This window comes from Mirounga angustirostris, unplaced genomic scaffold (assembly GCF_029215605.1).
Source record: "Mirounga angustirostris isolate CCGP_5_RB_7025 unplaced genomic scaffold, mMirAng1.0.hap1 SCAF_5, whole genome shotgun sequence".
Taxonomy (NCBI): Eukaryota; Metazoa; Chordata; class Mammalia; order Carnivora; family Phocidae; genus Mirounga; species Mirounga angustirostris.
In genome coordinates this window covers 123,848,438-123,869,221 of record NW_026991713.1, presented here as the reverse complement: position 1 = coordinate 123,869,221, position 20,784 = coordinate 123,848,438, and the positions used below count along the sequence as shown (strand labels likewise).

Here is a 20,784-nt window from a genome sequence, read left to right as displayed (position 1 = left end):
TGCTGCTTTTTATTCTGGAAAGATGCTTCTACTCCATTCATTGATTTGTTCTATTCAATTTAAAAGCTCTCTTAGACAAAAACAGATGAACTAACAGTTGATCTGTTCTTGCTATACTCATTCTTTTGTTACTGGCCACCTTACATCACCCATGGGCAATGTGTGTTCTAGAAGTAGAAATTTTAATTGAGAGAGATATATAAATCCAAGCATTAATGCATAAATGTGTGCTGCTTACTAAAAAAAAGAAAAATATAGATATGCTACACTGGGTCTGACCAATACCAGATTTATTATCTTCCGTAGTTAAATTCTATTCTCAAATAAAATGTTTACAGAGCTCTTACTGAGCAAAAGCAAGTCTTTCAAAACTATACTATACATGAAAAAGATATACTAGGCAATAATATCTTTATTTAAATATCTTCATTTAAAGGATATATTCACATGGCAACAAGACAACTGGAACCACATAATGAGAAGATCTAGGATTTTTAGAAGTGTATCTATTCATTCAAAAGAAAATTTCTTGTTATTATTCTCCCAGATGTCTCTAGAATTCCCTCTCAGCTTTTCATTCTTTCTAAAATTGTGGGTGGTCTTTTCTCTCCTATAGAGTTAGTAAATGGCAAAGTCATCTGCTTTCTAAACCACCAATGTATCTGAAATACCATTATTCTTTTTTTATTCCTTTGCTTAAATATTCACTTTTTTACCTTTTAAAAATGAAATCACCATTTCAGGGAGCAATATATTGAGTCATAATAATGCCATTTGAATATGGTTCCAGAATCACTCTCTTCCATACCCACTGTCTGAAGGACATGAAAAGAAGTAGATGTACTTTTAAAAAAATGGGCTTAGGGGCACCTGGGTGGCTCAATCATTAAGTGTCTGCCTTCGGCTCAGGTCATGATCCCAGGGTCCTGGGATTGAGCCCTGCATCAGCCTCCCTGCTCAGCAGGAAGCCTGCTTCTCCCTCTCCCTCTCCCCCCCTTCTTGTGTTCCCTCTCTTGCTGTCTCTCTCTCTGTCATATAAATAAATAAAATCTTTTTTAAAAAGATGGGCTTAGTTCACAAATTATCCCAATAAATAGATATGATGTATTGGCAAGAAATTGATGGAAGTCAGCATATGTCTATCTAGAATCCCATGTAGGTACATCTAAATCCTATTCTGACAATTACTAGAGTTTGATCTTTGTGACCTCAATTTCCTCATTTGTAAAAATTAAAGATTTAAATTAGACAACCTCTCAGGCCCTTGCTGGTGCTAAAATTCTGCAAATTGATTGTATTCCTTTTAGGATGGTCAAGGACATAATAGAAAATCTTTTCAATTATTCCAATCACTATACATGTCCTGTCCTTCTAATAGAGCTCTTATATTTTCTCCATCAACAACCCCTGAGGGAAATTTGATCAAGATTTTATGGGTGTGTGTGCACATCAGAATGTCAATACTCCAATGGCCAACCATGAAAGGGTCTTACCAGCTATCTCTGAACTGATCAGTTCAAGGCAGGAGTTGGAAATTTGGCCTAGGAAAACCTTGCATTTTTATAATGTTTTTAATTCTTCAAGCTTCTTTTATCATTCACTGCCTAGATTTACATTCACAAAGTTTGAAGGAATAAGTAGGGCATCTTGTGGAAGAAGGAATTGAAGCATCCAGATAAAAAATTGTCCAAGGTTATACAGTCATTAAATGACTGGACAAAAATAAGCAGTTAGATAAATTAACTCAAATCCCATTCTGGCCACATAACATTCTTCCATTCTGTTTCACAAAATTAAATGTTTCAATGCTTTTTTATTATTTTTTAATGATAACGTTTCACAACGATTCAGAGTTCATGTAACTTCTTATTGAAATTCAATTAGAATGTAGTTCAAGGGTAGAGAGGGTATATCATTCCAGATGCTTTGATGACACCTTGGAGCCATTAGAACCCCACATAGCACCTAATAGAAAGATACTCAGATTTCCCTAAAAATTAGAGTTACAGTTTTGCCTGTCTGAGAAAAGCATTGCGCCTGGTTCCATGCTATAGTCCTGTGACCAGGGAGCCAGATATGGAATTGGGAAACTCACAAGAGCTTCTTTCCCATGGAAGGTGAGCCACCTTTTGTGGTCATAGCTACACAATTGTGTTTCTGTTCTTATCAGAGAAGAGTACAACTGGAACGAATTCAATTTCCAGCTCCCCTACTCCCCAAACATGTAATCACAGGCAAGTGACAATTTCTCTGGGCCTCAGTTTCCTCATATCAAAATAGGAATAATAATGGTTTTTGTGAAGATTCAATGAACTAACTCATGTCAAACATGTACCACATCTAACAGACAGTAGAAAGACAGTAATCATTAACTACGTAATGTATTACAGTATTTTAAAGTCTTAGAATAGCACCTGGTGCATAGTAAGTACTCTAAGTGTGAGCTATTTTTTTACTGTTCTTAAAGTAAAAAAACAGATGTTGGAAATTAAATTTTTATTTACATAAAAATATCTAAAATCGCTCCATAGTATAAAACTTTAATGTATTTTATGGGATATTTTGGAAAACATAAACTGAATGAATATACACATTTACCTCACCATCTGAGACAAAAATCTCTGGATTCGGTGATGGGTATTAAAGAGGGCACATTCTGCATGGAGCACTGGGTGTTATACACAAACAATGAATCATGGAACACTACATCAAAAACTAATGATGTAATGTATGGTGATTAACATAACATAATAATAAAAAAAAAATATTGAACCCTAGGAGGGTTCAACAGCAGATGAGATCAAGCAGAAGACAGAATCAGTGAGCTGGAAGACAGGGCAGTGGAACTCATCCAAACAGAGCAGCAAAAAGAAAAAAAATTAATAATAAAGATAGCTTAAGGAACATATAGGACATCATCAAACAGAATAGCATTCACATTATAGAGGTTCCACAGGGAGGAGAGAGAGAGAGAAAGGAGCAGAAAACTTATTTTCAGAAATAATGGCTGAAAAATCCCTAACTGGGGATCCCTAACCAGATCCAGGAAGCCCAGAGAGTTCCATAGAAAATGAGCTCAGAGAGACCCACACCAACATACTTTATAATTAAAATGTCAAAAGATAAAGATAAAGAGATTAAAGGTAGCAAGAGAAAAACAACTTTTATGTACAAGAAAACAGCCATAAGACTACGATCAGATTTCTCAGCAAAAACTTCACAAGCAACAATAAAGGGCATGATATGTCCAAAGTGCTAAAAGCAAACAACTTCCAACCAAGAATACTCTACCCAGCAAGGTTATCATTCAATAAAGAACTTCCCAGATAAACAAAAGCTAAAGCAGTTGACTGACACTAAGCCAGTTTACAAGAAATATTAAAGTGACTTCTTTAAGCTAAAAAGAAAGGGCACTTATCGGTTACCAGAAAAAATTATGCAAGTAAAACCTCACTGGTAAAGGTAAATATACAGTAAAGGTAGTAGACTAATCACTTATAAAACTAGTAAGAAGATTAAAAGACAAAAATAATAAAAAAATATAACTACAATAATTATTGAAGGGATACACAAAATAAAAAGATGTAAAATCAAAAACATAAAATGACATCAAAACATCAAAAACATAAAATGTAGTGGGGTAGTAAAAATGTAGAATTTCAGAATGTGCTACCAACTTAAAATAAATTGTTATAAATATAGGCTGTTATATATGAGCCTCATAGTAACCACAAAGTAAAACCCTATATTAGATACACAAAAGATAATGAGAAAGGAATCTAAGCATAACACTCTAGAAAGTCCTCAAACTACAAGGGAATAAACCAATAGAAGGAAAAAGGAACAGAGAGGAACTACAAAACACACAGAAAACAATAAATAAAGTGACAATAAGTACATACTTACCAATAATTACTTTAAATGTAAATGTACTAAATTCTCCAATCAAAAGACATTGAGGGGCTGAATGCATTAAAAAAAAAAAAAAAAAAAGACCCATCTGTATGCTACCTACAAGTTGTAAGGACACACATGGATTGCAAGTGAAGTGATGGAAAAAAGATATTTCATACAAATGGAAACCAAACAAAAGCTGAGGTAGCTATACTGATGAAATAAAAGATACCCAAATTGGAAAGGAAGAAGTAAAACAGCCACTATTTGCAGAAGACACGATTTTATACAGAGAAAATTCTATATGTTACACCTAAAAACTGTTAGAACTAATAAATTCAGTAAAGCTGTAGGGTGCAAAATCAATATACAAAAATATGTTGCGGGCGCCTGGGTGGCTCAGTTGGTTAAGTGACTGCCTTCGGCTCAGGTCATGATCCTGGAGTCCCAGGATTGAGTCCTGCATCGGGCTCCCTGCTCGGCAGGGAGTCTGCTTCTCCCTCTGACCTTCCCCCCCTCTTATGCTCTCTCTCTATCTCATTGTCTCTCAAATGAATAAATAAAATCTTTAAAAAAAAAATATGTTGCATTTTTATACACTAATAAATTATCAGAAAGGGAAATTAAGAAAACAATACCTGTTACAATTGCATCAAAAAGAATAAATTACCTAGGAAAAAATTTCACCAAGTAAAAGACCTATACATTGAAAACTATAAGACATTGATGAAAGAAATTGAAGGTGACACAAATAAATGGAAAGATATTCTGTGCTCATGGGTTGGGAAACTTAATATTGTTAAATTGTCCAGGTTACCCAAAGCAATCTACAGATTCAATGCAACCCCTATCAAAATTCCAATGGCATTTTTCACAGAAAAAGAACAAATGATCCTATAATTTGTAGGGAACCACAAAAGATTCTGTATAGCCAAAGCCATCCTGTGAAAGAACAAAGCTGTAGACTCCCCTATTTCAAACTACACTACAAAGCTAGAGTAATCAAAACAGTATAGTATTGCAATAGAAACAGACACAGAGATCAATGGAAAAGAACAGAAAACCCAGAGATAAACCCAACTACATATGGTCAATTAATTTACAATGAAGGAGGAAAGAATATACAATGGGGAAAGGAAATCTCTTCGATAAATGGTGTTGAGAAAACTGGACAATCCCATGCAAAAGAATAGAACTAGATCACTATCTTATACCATACACAAAATTAACTCAAAATGGATCAAAGACTTAGTGTAAGACCAGAAACCACACAGTCTAGAAGAAAACATAGGAAGAAAGCTCTTTGACATTGGTGTTAGCAATAACTTTTTGGATCTGACTCCAGAAATAATGGCAACAAAAGCAAAAATAAACAAATGAAACAAAAAACTAAAAAGTTTCTGCAAAGTGAAGGAAACCATCAACACAACAAAAAGGCAACATGATGAACAGGAGAAGATATTTGCAAATCATACATCAAATAAATAGTTAACATCCAAAATATACAAAGAAATCATACAACGCAATAACAACAAAAAACAATCCAATTTAAAAATGGGCAGAGGATCTGAGTAGACATTTTTCCAAAGAAAATAATGTGGATGGCCAACAGGCACATGATAAGATGCTCAACATCTCTAATATGAGGGTGATGCAAATCAAAACCATGATGAGATATCACCCCACACCTGTAGGAATAGCTATTATCAAAAAGACAAAAAATAACAAATGTTGGCAAAGATTTGGTAAAAAGGGAACCCTTGTGCACTGTTGGTAGGGGTGTAACCACTATTGAAAACTATATGAAAGTTCCTCAAAAAATTGAAAATAAAATACAATATGATCCAGCAATTTCACTTCTTACTATTTAACCAAAGAAAAAGAAACCACTAATTTAAAAAGATATATGTACTCCTATGTTCATTGCAGCATTATTTACAATACCCAAGATATGGAAACAATCTATGTATCCACTGATCAATGAATGGATAAAGATGTGTTACATGTGTATATATAATGGAATATTACACAGCTACAAAAAAGAATGAAATTTTGCCATTTACAACATGGATGGACCTCATGAGGGTTATGCTAGAAACTTTCAGTCATAAATAAGTCATGGGGATGCAATGTACAACATGGGGTCTATAATCAACAATTCTGTATTGCAAATTTAAAAGTTGCTATAAAGGTAAAACTTAGAAGTTCTCATCACAAGAAAAAAATTGTAACTTTGTATGGTTACAAATCAGTAAATACACTTAATGTGGTGATCATTTTGCAATGTATACAAATGTTGAATCATAATGTTGTACACTTGAAACCAATGTAATGTGTATCTTAACTAAGCTAAATATTAATAAATATTACTGTGGCACCATGGTCAATGTACTTCATTTTTCAGCTAAGTCCAGATCTTACACTAAAATTCTTTGTTTCTCCACTATATATATATCAAGGAGGGAAGAGGGCAAGAGGCTACATAGGTTTTCCTGGAAAAACAAATTAGGTCTAACTCACATGAACAAACAAAATTGTCAATGCCTCTCTGAGTTTATATAAAATGATTGCACCCAACAAAAAGTGTTTTGTCTCTTTTGCTCAACACTTTAATTTGTGGCTTGACCAATAATTAAGCAAAAGAAATACCAGGCCAGACAAACAAAACTGCCTTTTCGTTTCAGATATTCTTCATTTTACAATCATTACACACACTTAAATCAGAGTTAAAATTTTTGAAAGAGAGCAAGCAGGGCTAATGAAAGAAAAAAACCTACACTCCAAAACAAGAATCATCCAATGCTTTATCTTAATTCTCTGTCACTGAATAGCAAATCCTTCCACTTTTCTGGGCTGAGTTTCCCGGACAATCTATGAAAACTATGTCTTATTAGTAAATCTTATTAGTCTTACTTATTTTCATTCACCTCAGTTATTAAGGATCAGTTTCATAGTTTGTAATATAGCATTATTATGAGTTCCTAGCCTCAGCTTTCATTTTTGTCCTTTGCTATTTCATTACTAATCTCCTATATCACCATCTATAGTTCTATTTTTGGCAAATTCTTTCATACTCTCTAGAACAGTTGTTCTCAGGCTCTAGCCTTATTTTCATTCACCTCAGTTATTAAGGATCGGTTTCATAGCTTGTAATTTAGCATTACTGTGAGTTCCTAGCTTCAGCTTTCATTTTTGTCCTTTGCTATTTCATTACCAATCTCCTGTATCACCATCTATAGATCTGTTTTTGGCAAATTCTTTCATACTCTCTAGAACAGTTGTTCTCAGACTCTAGCCTGAGTCAGAATGACCTGGGGAAGGAAGGGGGCTTGTTAAAACACAGGTTGCTGAGCATACCTCCAGAGGTTCTGATGAAGTAGGTCTGGGATAGGGTACAGAACTGTATTTCTAACATCCAGATCATCCGGGGAATCCACATGCTGCTGGCCCTACAACCACTACACTATAGAATATAAAAATGTTGATTAACGTCATGTAAGGGTATAGTCAAAGTTGGAGTAGTCAAAGTTACCTCCATGTAACTCTGGGAACAGCCGCTCTGGCCTTCCAGCTCCACATGGGTGAAGTTGACCTGTATTTGTTCTCCCAGGGGCTGTGTTATAAGATAGATGCACTGTCTGCTATGAGTGAAAGGTCCAGACAAGTCAGAGGAGAGAAGACCCTCTGGGTCTGTGTAGTTTCCTCCACAATGCAGATCCGCTAAAGAGAACAGGGAAGTAAAGGGAAAGGTCCTGTGAATGGCCATTCCTCTGACCCTCAGGCATTAGATATGATTTTTAAAAACTGACACACATACACATACAATCATATACCCACTTTATTCACCCTGTACAGGCTTCTGTCTCTAAGTATATTTTCAGTTTGATGTGTGTTTGTGGGGCATCCATGTAGTGCCTAAAGAAATAGATTCAGACATGTGTGATCTAACTTCCCATCTAACATCATCTTCTACAAATTGCTTTTTAAAAACCTTTATGCTCTCCTTCATTCCAAAAAAGATTTGAGGCAGCTTATAAAATACATGTGACAAAATAAAATATATAACTAGAAAAAGGAATCTAACTAAAGGATGAACATAGAATAGCAGGATGTGCTCAAGGGAAAGTTGACATGCACAGAAAACGGGTTTGGACTCCACAGTCTACAGAAGGTTGGCTCTAGATTCAGCCTGAAGCCAGGGTAAATGAAGAAAAGGGACCTGTGAAAAGATGTTCATGGTTACATTTCCTGATATCGAGACCTGAAAGGTGTTTTTCCTGTGAATTCTCATCAGGGCCCAATGATGTATGTTTAGAACAAAAGCCCTAAAGTAAAAAATCATGGAGTATTTTATTGTTTATCATTGGTCTGTTGGTTTGTTTTAAGGTGTCAATATAGGCTATAAGCATAAAAGCATGGCAGTGTCCTTCACATTCATATGCTGCTCCCAGTGATCAGGTTACTTACACGGTGATGTTAAGTAGGTGACATGGAAGCCTTGGTCATTAATCTGGTTGTCAGAATGAAAATGAATTCTGGCAAAGGGGCCTGTAGTCTGGAGTGGTGGGACAGAAAGAGTGGTGCAGAATTTCCCAAGAACCGGGTCCTGATACAAAGGACCATCTCGAATCTAAAACAAAAAAAAGAGAATCATTAAGCACAGAATGGTCAGATTTTGACAAACCCACTCATTTTGTATATTAACTTCAGAAAACCAGTCATTTGAAACTGATGGCTCTCAGAGGTTTTCCCAACACATACAGATCCAATACTCAGTTGGGGTTCACTAAAGGGTAAGTCACCTTCTCCCATCATCCCCGACGCCTTATCTTCTGTCTAAATTTTAATGCCAAGGCTAGATGTATACTTTGAAATTTTCTCGTGAATCTTTCTCAATGTTTTCTTTCCTCGGTTGCCCCCCCCCAGATGTTTATTTTGAAATGATAAATTCCTAGTAATTGAGAAGGAGAAAATGAATATATACAAAGAAAAGGGAAGAAGGAATACCAACAATGTCGACTGATTCACAACTTGGTCCAGGTATTCAGAAGGATCAGAGGTGGAAAGGAAGTGAAGTCAGGTTGACGCAACATAGAGACAGTTAAAGGGGTTTTAGAAGTGCAATCCTAATAGTAACTAAGTACCATGATAATGACCATATGACCTGAGAAATCCTTTTTAATTGTTGGTTTTTAATCTCTTAATCATGTTAACCTCTCTGTAATTCTGTTGTAACTGCAAATTCTATACTACATAGAACACCAAACATCAGTGAACAAAGTACTATTCTAACATGGCCAATTTGGTCCACTCAAATTACTTTTTCTATCGGCAGCAAAGTTATAGGACAGCATTTCTTTATTCCTATGTTTAACTAGTTCCTTGAAATATTGTTGAGAAATGAGAGGCATTTCAATATTATCAGAATGATTGATACTTTCTATTATACATATACCCAGGAATTATGTAGGAATGAAAAAAAAGCCTCTAATTTAAATTTGATGGAATTCATTGAAATTAATTTCAAAAAAAAAAATCCATGCTACTGTCAACATTTAAGAGATTATGTTGCTGAGATTTTCCAGGGAGAGGTAGATTTTTCCAGTCATTCCCAAAGGTTTCGAATCCATTACAACTGCTAAATTGCTAATGACTTTAACTTGTGGAGATCCCTGTTTGACAGCCGCACCTTTCTATCCTTTATGAATAATTCCATAGCATTCCATTCTTCTCTAATGGACTTGGAAAAGTATATTGTCTTTTATCACTACTGCAAGGACTACTAAGATTTATGGTGACAAACAAGACAGGAGCAACATAAGAACTCAATCTTAATGATCTTTTCAGTCTACAAATGCAGAGCAACATTTCTGATACACCTATATGCTCATGGCCTTTGAATATAACAGCCTTTTTTTCTTCTTCTATATTTTAATCTTTTACTAATGGTAAGCAGGAGGGGCATAGATTGACTCCTCTTCTTCCAATGACAATTATTGATATAGTCTAAGTTCACCCTCTAGCAATCCATTTCAACACAATTGCTATTATTTTTCTTCATGGAGCACTATAGTTAGCTTGTGAAATAATGGGTCAGGTTATCATAGACAACTGAAGCCTTGATTCTGCATTGGAAAAGATAACCATTACTGAGTGTTTCTTTTGTTAATTCTTTCCTTCCCTCCTTAGGGGACTGGGCTTCCAGGAAATGCCAGGGAACAGTAAGGCAGTCTATTTCCCAGCTTCAGATGAAACCCAGAAGAAGCAACAAGCTGGCACAATTAAGAATAAGGAATTAGCAAGACTTAAGACATCAGCTACCTATTAAAGAATATATCTAACTGTTGCTAGGAAATTGTAGTCATCCACAGGTATCATCAAACCATAGTTCCCTGAATTCTAATCATATCATGATATGTTCTGTCTAAATATGATTGCTTACCTCAAGATAATCTTTGCTGCAATCATCATGGTGCTCCAGACTCAAGGTCCCAAAAGTAAATGTTATCAAGAGTCCAGGACTGGTTATTATTTTCCAGATACAATCTCTTCCCGGAGGATAGTTTCCAGGATATCCCGGAGACTTAATAGAACCATAAGTACCCATCAGTACACCTCCACACTCTAAAATAAGAGGAAAAAACAACTTTACATTTGTATACAAGTTATAATTTATGTAAAGTTATCATAGCCTTTACTGCAAGAGGACAAGCTTTGTTGAATTAAATGTGTACAGTATGGGACGCCTTTATAAAATAAACAAGGCTTTCAGTTTTCCAGTTTGATACCATTCTAAATCTAGGAATATTAGTAGATAAATAAATGAGTCACTCATGCATTGAGCTCTGTGCTTATCAGCTATCACATGGTGATAATGATTTTAAAACACAGTGCTGGACTGTCTGAGGGATGAGATAATAGATATATTTTTTTCACTTTGAAAGAGATTAATTTCTGTATAACTTTTTTAAAGTTCTGGTTCTTAAAAAGTTCTTCTTAACTCTTAAAAAGTTCTGGAACTTCTGTTACCCCTATGTCTTTCAACAAACCAGATTATTTTATACATTAGAATAATTAAGTGCTACATAATTCATTTGAGAAGATTTTTCAACAGTATGATATAGTTAAACTCTTCATTTTATAAGTGAATAAATTCAAATGTCTGTGGGTGGTTGAGCCACTTCTGCTGCCCAGGAATGGAGTGAGGGAAAGGCAGAGCCAGGCTTTGTGACACCCACTCCACTACCACTCCATTAATTACCCCCCACCAGCCCCCTAAAGTTGTATATCAGTGACTGAAGGAATCTTTTCTTTAATGATATTCACATTTATTTAACAAAGAATCTGTGATGGCTTATAAGAAATAATATCCAACATCACTCATCATCAGGGAAATACAAATCAAAACTACAATGAGATACGACCTCACACCTGTCAGAATGGCTAAAATTAACAATACAAGAAACAAAAGGTGCTGGTGAGGATGCAGAGAAAGGGGAACGCTCTTGCACTGTTGGTGGGAACACAAACTGGTACAGCCACTCTGGAGAATAATATGGAGGTTCCACAAAAAGTTAAAAATAGAACTACCCTACGATCCAGCAATTGCACTACTAGTTATTTACCCAAAGGGTACAAAAATACAGATTCAAAGGGGTACATGCACCTGATGTTTATAGCAGCATCATCAACAATAGCCAAACTATGGAAAGAGCCCAAATGTCCATCAACTGATGAATGGATAAAAAAATGTAGTATATATACACAATGGAATATTACTTAGCCATCCAAAAGAATGAAATCTTGCCATTTGCGATGATGTGGATAGAGCTAGAGTGTATTATGCTAAGTGAAATAAGTCAGTCAGAGAAAGACAAATACCTTATGATTTCACTCATGTGGAATTTAAGAAACAAAATAGATGAACATACAGGAAGGAGAAAAAAGAAAAAAAAAGAAGAGAGAGGGAAACAAACCGTAAGAGACACTTAAAGATAGAGAACAAGCTAAGGGTTGATGGAGGGAGGTGGGTGGTGGATGGGCGAGATGGGGGATGGGTATGAAGGAGGGCACTTGTTGTGATGAGCACTGGGTGTTGTATGTAAGTGATGAATCACTGAATTCTACTCCATAAAACAATACTGCACTGTATGTTAACTAATTAGAATTTAAATAAAAACTTTGAAAAAGAAATACTACTGTAAAGTTGAAAAATAGAGATGCTAAATAAAAATCTAGGCTGCAGTGAATATAAATTAGAAAAAAATAAAATAAGGTGACATTTCAGATATGCAAGATATATGATTTACATAGCTATGCAGGTTGCTTAGACAAGTCTTTCTGCCAAGGCAGAAAGTGAAACAAATTAGTGACATGATTCTCACTGTTCCTAATAAGAGAACATCTCTGTTGCTCAGAGGAAGAGAAGTTTCATAAAATTTAGTAGTTAAATTATTATATGGATAAAAAATTACAATACCATAAACAAAGTAAAATGTTAATGGTTAGCTGGGAAAAAAATTCAATACATAATACAAAGAATTAACATCTCTGATATATGAAGAGCTTCTAAAAAATAGAGACATAAAGAGTTCCCTGGAAGAAATTCAAATGTCCTTTATATTTGGAAAAGATGTTCAGTCTCACTCATAACAAGGGACATACAAATAAAAACTTTGCTGAGATACCATTTCTTCCTCTTAGAATGATACATATCCACAATACTGAAAACAAATGATCGGTGGTGCTGTGGAGAAATAGGCACTCTCATATATTGCTGATGGAAATACAAGGTAGTACAACTCTTTCAGAAGAGATTATGGCAATGTCTAGCAAAAACATAGACATTTATTTTTTGACCAAGTAGTCACACTTTTAGAAATCTATCCCAAAGATACATTGGCAAAAATGCAATAAGACAAATTCTCAAGGACTCTGTTGCAGTACAATTTGGAATTCCAAAAGACTGAAAACAAGCCAAATACTCATCAAGAGAGTACTGACTGAATAGACAATGAATGAGATATCCATGTAATGCACGCTATGCTCTAGTCATGGAGTAGTGTCTAGGATATATCAAGTGAAAAAGCAAACTACAAAGCAGTACATATTATATCCTACCTTTTTTAAAAAGGGGGGAAATATGATCATACATGATTATCTGCTTATATTTTTTAAATGGAAGGGTAAATCAAAAACGAATAAAAATTGCTTCCTTTGGGAGAAAAGGAACAAGACAGAAGGGACAGGGATGAAAGTTAGACTTTTCTAAATTTACCATGAATTTTGGTTTGGCTTTGGAACTATGAATATGTTTTACATAATTATAAAGCAAAATTCAATAAAAATGAAAAACTGAAACCTTTAAAATCACAAGCAAAATGAAACAAAATGAAATAACTGTTGAGCTAACAGTTCAAACATGGAGAGTAGAAATATTCCAGGACACTTTAAAACACTGTAAAATTTGATTACAGAGCTTGAGTGAAACATATATTAAGTACAAAAGGAATAGCCAAGGAATACTAAATGGCTTTCAGTTATTATATTATTAGTAATAATATTGGTATTGTTATTTTAAAAATTCATACAGTAGGATTAAGTACATAAGGTAATATGTTAATGTCACTAGGAACCAGGATTTTTCATGAAGTGAGAAGAGGTACAAATATCAAATTAAAAACCTTTAATTTCAATATGCAAATATATTGGAAGATCACTAAGAATACATGATATACTTTTTCTTCAAAACTAATAAAAATGGGGGTGCCTGGGTGGCTTGGTTGAGTGTCTGACTCTTGATCTCAGCTCAGGTCTTGATCTCAGGGTTGTGAGTTTGAGCCCCACACTGGGCTCCACGCTGGGCATGGAGCCTACTTAAAAAATAATAATATTTTTTAAAAATTTCTAGTTCCTTCCACTGAAAGATCTAGAGACTTTGTTCAACCTAGTAGCAATAACCACTCCTACCATCCAGATTATAGAATCTAAATATGATTTCCCATTAGAGGAGTACAAACTCCTGGAATATCCTTCAGAGCAGAAAGTGAGGAAGTTTCCAAAGGTAACCAGAATTGAGTCAAAGAGGCTCAGAAACTAACTTGAAATGTTTTCCCACTAGCCAAATACGGAACATTTTAACATAAAAAAAGTCTAGAATCGATTATATCAAATATGATAAAATATGAGTTCATTTTTGGTGCTAAAACCAAAACAAAATAAAAAGAGTAATAAGTAATTGTTCATTCTGGAGAAAACTAGGAAACCAAGTCATTAATTTGAATACTGGAGAAAAATAGGGGGAAGAATCAAGCATTTATCCTACCTTTCCTAACTGATCTCTATGTGAGAGTAACCAAATAGTTGACATGGGAAAGGCCTACTCCATTGAAGAACACCAGATAGTAAATAAAGAATAACTGATAAAATTCAACTTTCATCATTTTGAAAACCCCAGTTAATCTAAACAATGAACCTATGGGTTGCTAAGACCATTAGAGAAAGGGCAAAAGAGAAGCTTTTTAATGGAAAGACTAACCTGACAAAATCAAAACACTCTAATCAATGTTGCAGTCATAGGGAGGCAAACAGACATCGAGGACCTCCTAATATGATCATTTTTGTCCCCCTAAACATAAAACTGAATTTGATCAAACCATTCTAGCAAAATCTAGAATATGGGATAATCTTTAAGATACACAACAGTGTCTGTAACAAATGTGAGCAACGGTTAATATTTTATAATAATAAGGAATTATTGTTTGTATAGTTTTTATTGTCTCCAGGCATTAAGAAGCAAACAGTGAAGGACTGTGATCCTTGAGGGGAGGGAAGCACACGTGGTGAGTCTCATGTTCACCCAAATATATTCTCCCTATGTGCCTTTCCCAAATTGCAGTGCAGGGCAGTGGAGTCCAAGGAGCAGCAATACTCTTGCTGTGTGAAAGAAATAAAACTCAGAATTTGGGGCTCCTAGAGTGGCTGGGACTTTGGAATAAGGTACTATAGCAAAGACAGCTGCATGGCCATAACACCCAAAAAATTCGTAAGAGGTTCCTTGGGCCCTTAGGTGAGTCTTAAGCTGCATGTACACAGGGGAAGACTACATTATAAAGTATGAGAGCTATGAGACATAGTCAAAATCTCCAACATATGTATAATCTGAGTTCCAGAAGGAGAGGAGAGAGGAAAAATGACAGAAGCAGAGGAGGAAAACCATGCGATAATTTCAATAGATTTAGAAAAAGTATTTAATATATTTCAACATCCATTCATTATAAAAATTCTTGACAAGCTAGGAATAAAAGGTGAGATGGTTTAAAAACATTAATAAAATCTTTGACACTTCTTCAATTGAGGTGGGGTACGTGTCTCCTCCCCTTGAACCAAATAAAAGTATGGCAGAAATAACACAATATGACTTCCAAGGATAGGTCCAAAAAAGCCATGCAGCATCTGCCTGGGTCTGTTGTAAGGCTTACTCTAAGAAAAAACCAAGTGCCATGAAAGAAGATCCATTACCCTAAGACCACCATCAGAGAGGGGCTACATCGAGGCATTCAGGTCAACAGCCTGGTTCAACTCTTATCCAAAGGCCAGCATGAACTGAGTGAGTCATCTTGGGTTTCCAGCCTAGCTGAGCCTATAGATGACTACAGTTTCAGCCAACATCTGATTGTAACTGCTTGACAGATCAAACAATAATTGGGCCCTTTCCAAATTCCTGGTCCACAAAATCAGAAACATAATAAAATGATTAATGTTCTACAACACTAAATTTGTGGGTAATCTGTTATACAGCAATGGTTATTTGGAGTGAACTTCCTTCATCTGATAAGAGTTATCTACAAAAACTTACATCTAAAAATTATATTCAATGGTTAAACACTGAACAAAATTTCCCCATGAGGTTGGGAAAAAGAAAATGATGCCCACTCCACCACTTTTGTTCAGCATGGTACTGGATGTCCTAGACAGGCAATAAATAAATTGAGGAAAAGAAGAAATGATAGTTACAAAGATTGGAAAGGAAGATGTTAAAAGGAAAACCACAGGCCCCAAACAGTGTCACTTAGGCCAAGTCCCCAAATATGGGCTTAATACCTAATCTAATTGCACTTTCAACCTCCCCCAGAAATGTAATCTTAACCTGTCAGTCAGGAATTTTCCACTTAGGGCCAATGAGTCTGCCACATGGGCTCTCTCCATCCCCCAAAGGAAGATGAGGTAATCTACAGGATTAGACCCCTTTCTCTTCCCCTTAAGGGAAGACCTTGCCTGGAACAATCTTTTGTGGGGCAATAATTTCTTGCCCCACCCTCCTTCCTATAAAAACTTTTCATTTCATATAACTCCTCAGGGCTCCCCTCTGTTTGCTAGATGGGATGTTGCCCCATTAATGTGTTGTTTAATAAAACCAATTAGATGTTCAAATTTACTCCATTAAATTTTGTTTCTTAAAAAAGAAAAACAGCCTTTACTCACAGATAACATAACTGTGTATGTAGAGAAATCTAAAAGAATCTACCAAAAAAAGCTATTTGAATTGATTAATGATTTTAGCAATGTGGTTGGATTCAAAATCAAATATTTTTTTAAAATATGTCATATTTCTAAATACTAACAACACATAAAAATGACATTTTAGAAAAATAATATCATTTACATAGTATAAAATATCAAATATCTAGAAAAAACAACAAAATATGTGCAATAAACACTGGAATATATAAATCATTGTTAAGATAAATTAAAAGAGAGCTAAATAAATACAGAGATAGTCCATGTTCATAAATTGACAGAAGAAGTCATTTCTTCCCAAGTTATAGATTCAAGACAATGCCAACAAAATCCCAGCAGATTTTGGGGGGAAATTAAGAAATTGATTCTAAAATTTATAAGAAAATGTAAAGGATCTAGCATATTTTAAAAGAACCAAATTACAGGATTTACACAACCAGATTTCAAGCTTCAGTAGTTAGTTAAGCCAATGCGGCACAAGGACAGATAAATAACCAATAGAAAAGCAGAGAAATTCCAGAAATAGATGCACAGATTTATTGATGAATAAACTGGAGGTTCAGTACTGTTCTATCTGCTTTTTTACCTGTTTAAAAATTGTATAGTAAAAAGCTAAAAAAAAAAAAAAGTAGAGCCCCTCAAGACAAAATAACAACAAAAGAACAAATTATCAAATGGTCATTAAGATAAGGAATACTAACGAAGGAACAACAATGTAGTCAACAACATCCCTGCAGTAATTTACTAGTAGAGTTTATAAGAATGCTGTTTGGTAATTTCATAAGGGATCCATTAAGACTCATGGTTTTTAATCTTTTTTGTTCATCTAAATTTTGTTATCTCCAAACACAAAATGGAATTCCAATTCATTTTAGATTTATTTGATATTTAAAGAATTATAAAAGTATGATATAATCCCTGGATCTCAAAACATTTAATGTTATCCACAAGTCTAACATTAATGAAGAAAACTTAATAATCTCAAGATTTTGCTTGATTTTTCTTCATGTTTACACATACCTGGTTGCTGTGTTTGCCATCTTATTGTAAAGCCTCTCTCACTTCTGAAATGTTCAGAATGGAGATGAAAATAGAGGGCATTGTCACTACTGAGGAGTTCATGAGGGAGAATGGAGCCACAGAACCTTCCAAGTTGGAGTGCTGCAGAGGAATCTCCATCATGAATCTGAAGAAACTCGTGTGGACAATTGCTCACTGATTCTAACCGGAAAAAAGTGAAAGTGATACGCAGCACCTAAAAATGTAAAGGTCACAACATATTGTTTTTCATTTCCATATTAATTCTAAAGCATTTCTCCCACTAATTAGGAAGCATTCATATTAAGTCACCTTTCAAGAGGCATATCTATAATTTCCCAACTATCCACAAATACATATGACAAATCTACATATTCAATAACTTGTGTTAAAAATTGCTTAGGCGGGGCACCTGGGTGGCTCAGTAGTTAAGCGGCTGCCTTCAGCTCAGGTCATGGTCCCAGGGTCCTGGGATCGAGCCCGGCATCGGGCTCCCTGCTCAGCGGGAAGCCTGTTTCTCCCTCTCCCACTCCCCCTGCTTGTGTTCCCTCTCTCGCTATGTATCTATCTGTCAAATAAATAAATAAAATCTTAAAAAAAAAAAAATTGCTTAGGCTTCAGCTAATATCAAAATATATTAAAAACCTTAATGTTAATGAAATAGATTTTTAACAGCTTTATTGAGGTGTTAATTGGCATACAAAGAACTGCACATATTAACTGTGTACGATTTGATGAGTTTTTGGACGTATGCTAACACCTCTGATGCCATCATCACCATCAATGTAATAGGCATATCCAACAGTTCCCAGAGCTTCCTTGTGTCTCTCTTTTCTTCTTTTAGTGGTGAGAATACAACATGTGATCCACTGTCTTAACAAATGTTGAAGTGTACCATACCATACTATTAGGGGCACAATGTTGTACATCAGATCTCTAGAACTTACACATCTTGCATAACTGAAACTTCATACCCATTGAGTTGTTACTGAATGGGTTAATGAAATATATTTAACTAGATTTCATTAAACTGTCAAATCCCTTAAATAAAGGCCCTTCAAATGTATAGTTGACAATGCTTCCACATCAGTAAAATACATTGGACATTTGAGAAATCTACCCTGAATTAAATGCAACTGACAAATAATACCATTCACAAGAATTTATACCCTGGTCACCTGAATAACCTGCAGTGTGTAGCATACCCACAAATGTTCACCGACCCCCAGAGATGCTGATTCCTGAGGGTTCTCTGAACCTCTCAACAAGATACTAACAGATTGACAACCTCAGGTATAGACTGAGTAGGCAATGTCTACGCGTGTGTAGGGTCGGCAAGTCCTCAGTGGTTGGATATCATTAAGAGATGAGTAATACCAAGAGTGGGGAATAGGGAAAAAGTAATCTGAAGTGTTCTGGGCATACAAGTAGAAGAGAATAAACACAAAAATACATTTCCAAGTTAAAATGTTAGAATGTACAAACTTAAATATAATATTGTAATTAATAAAATAAAAAAGATTTTGTACGGATAACATCACTTAAAAGAGCCAAACTACTAAAAGGAGGCTGTCAAATTTCATTTCCATTATGATCTAAAACCACAACAGCATTTAGCTAATGAGAAAGGATATCAGGATATTTTTGAAATTCTATGCTAGGGTATTTTTAAGATCTGTTCCCCAACATTGCATCATTTTTGTCCTTGAAGCAATTTCAATAAAACTCAAATAAATGTTCATGAATTGAACTATCCTGATTTCTATAAAATTTCTACTATATTATGTAAATTGTGGAGATAAGAAGATATGAAATCACAATAATCAAGAAAAACAGCATGATTTTTTTTTTTTACAAATGGATAATAAAAGTATTAAAATTTTTTCACAAAATGACTTTTCTTGAAAGAAAAATGTTTTCAATGTCAGGAAATAGAATTCATGAACACTAAATGGGAGGAAGGAAATTCACATAACATAACAACTGGGAAATCGATTTTGGAGTTGATGCTATTGTGGGGTCACCAGGCCCCAAAGAATCCTCCCATCTCAAGGGAAAAATATGTTGTGACCATTGTACAATGACCTCTGTAACATTAGTTTGCTGGAAAAAGTTCACAGAGTTTCAAGGGAAAACCTTATCTATTCAGACATACAAACTTCATTTTAATGAGTCTAGGAGTTGGTTGAGAAATAAGTATTTGGAAAAGTCTGAGTAATGAATGCCGGGGATAAAAGCACTAAAAACCTCAGGGTCAGATCTTAATTTGAAGAGTGTTCATGCAGGGTTCAGAGTCACTGGAGTCGAACGGCCTGGGCTTGGGTCACGGCTTGCCGCTTACAAACCATTTGACCCTGAACAAATTCCTCAGCTGCTCCAGGCTCCCTTTCCACAGACATAAAATGAGAATAACAATTCTTATCTTTCAGGGTAGGGTTACAAGAGTTAAAATACAATGACACAATGTATATAAAGCAATTAACACAGCACAGTAGCACAGAGAAGGCTCCAATAAGAAAACCATTTTCATAGTTGTCCCCATTTTGCATAATAATCAACAGAACACTGAGTGGTCATCTTCAAACAAGACTGTCTCGGAAACGATAGGACTACAAATTCCCAGCTTGCAGTTGGCCACTCCCTTCGGAGAATCATCTCTACTGGACAAAGCATGGACTTTGGAATCAGACAAACCTGACTTTAAAATCCAACTCATCTAATTACCAGCTAAAAAGTGTTTTTAAAAAATGACATAGCTACTCTTAGTTTCCATTATCTCATTTATAAAATGAGGATACAATCACCTATTTCAAAGAGTTAGTGTAAGTCTTGAGAAAGGTGCATAAACTATCTAGCCCAGAGCCTGACACCTAGCAGGTCCTCAATATAATGGTTGGATTACCACTATATGTATTTTATGTAATATATACACATATTGCATATTCACGTATACAAATGAAATGCACATTGGGCAGGAGATACTACATTTACCTTTCCCTCTTCAGTTCGGATAACCCAGAAGCAGTTGACATCATGTACATAACCAACATCAGGGCTCATGTAGCTGAAACTTCCACTCATCCCTGAGAGGGACCCTCCACACACTGCAAAGGGAAAGAAGATGAATTCTGCTTTACAGAGACTCTGAAAAGGAAGAGGCTTGGCAGCTCTAACCCTGCTGCTGAAATATGAGAGAAATCTGAGTAATTAACACTGGAGACAAATGCCCTGCCACTCTTTCTTCTCCCTGTCCTCTTTTTCCTCAGACACCCACCTAAGTCCCACCTGTTGTTCAAAGTCCACTTGGCATCTCCTTGTCACCACCGTGTACCT

At 35.3% G+C, this 20,784-nt stretch overlaps 1 protein-coding gene across 1 annotated transcript in view; it reads right to left on the bottom strand.

Annotated features, from left to right (window-relative positions):
- The window catches only part of CUBN (cubilin), a 264,463-nt gene that overhangs the window by 222,878 nt on the left and 20,801 nt on the right, over positions 1–20,784 (bottom strand). The window contains exons 13-17 of the mRNA XM_045874338.3: positions 20,443–20,555; positions 17,434–17,668; positions 10,337–10,518; positions 8,362–8,524; positions 7,427–7,614 (exon numbers count right to left, since the gene is read on the bottom strand). Of these exons, the coding sequence (XP_045730294.1) occupies positions 7,427–7,614; positions 8,362–8,524; positions 10,337–10,518; positions 17,434–17,668; positions 20,443–20,555 (881 nt within the window). The remainder of the gene's footprint in view (positions 1–7,426; positions 7,615–8,361; positions 8,525–10,336; positions 10,519–17,433; positions 17,669–20,442; positions 20,556–20,784) is intronic.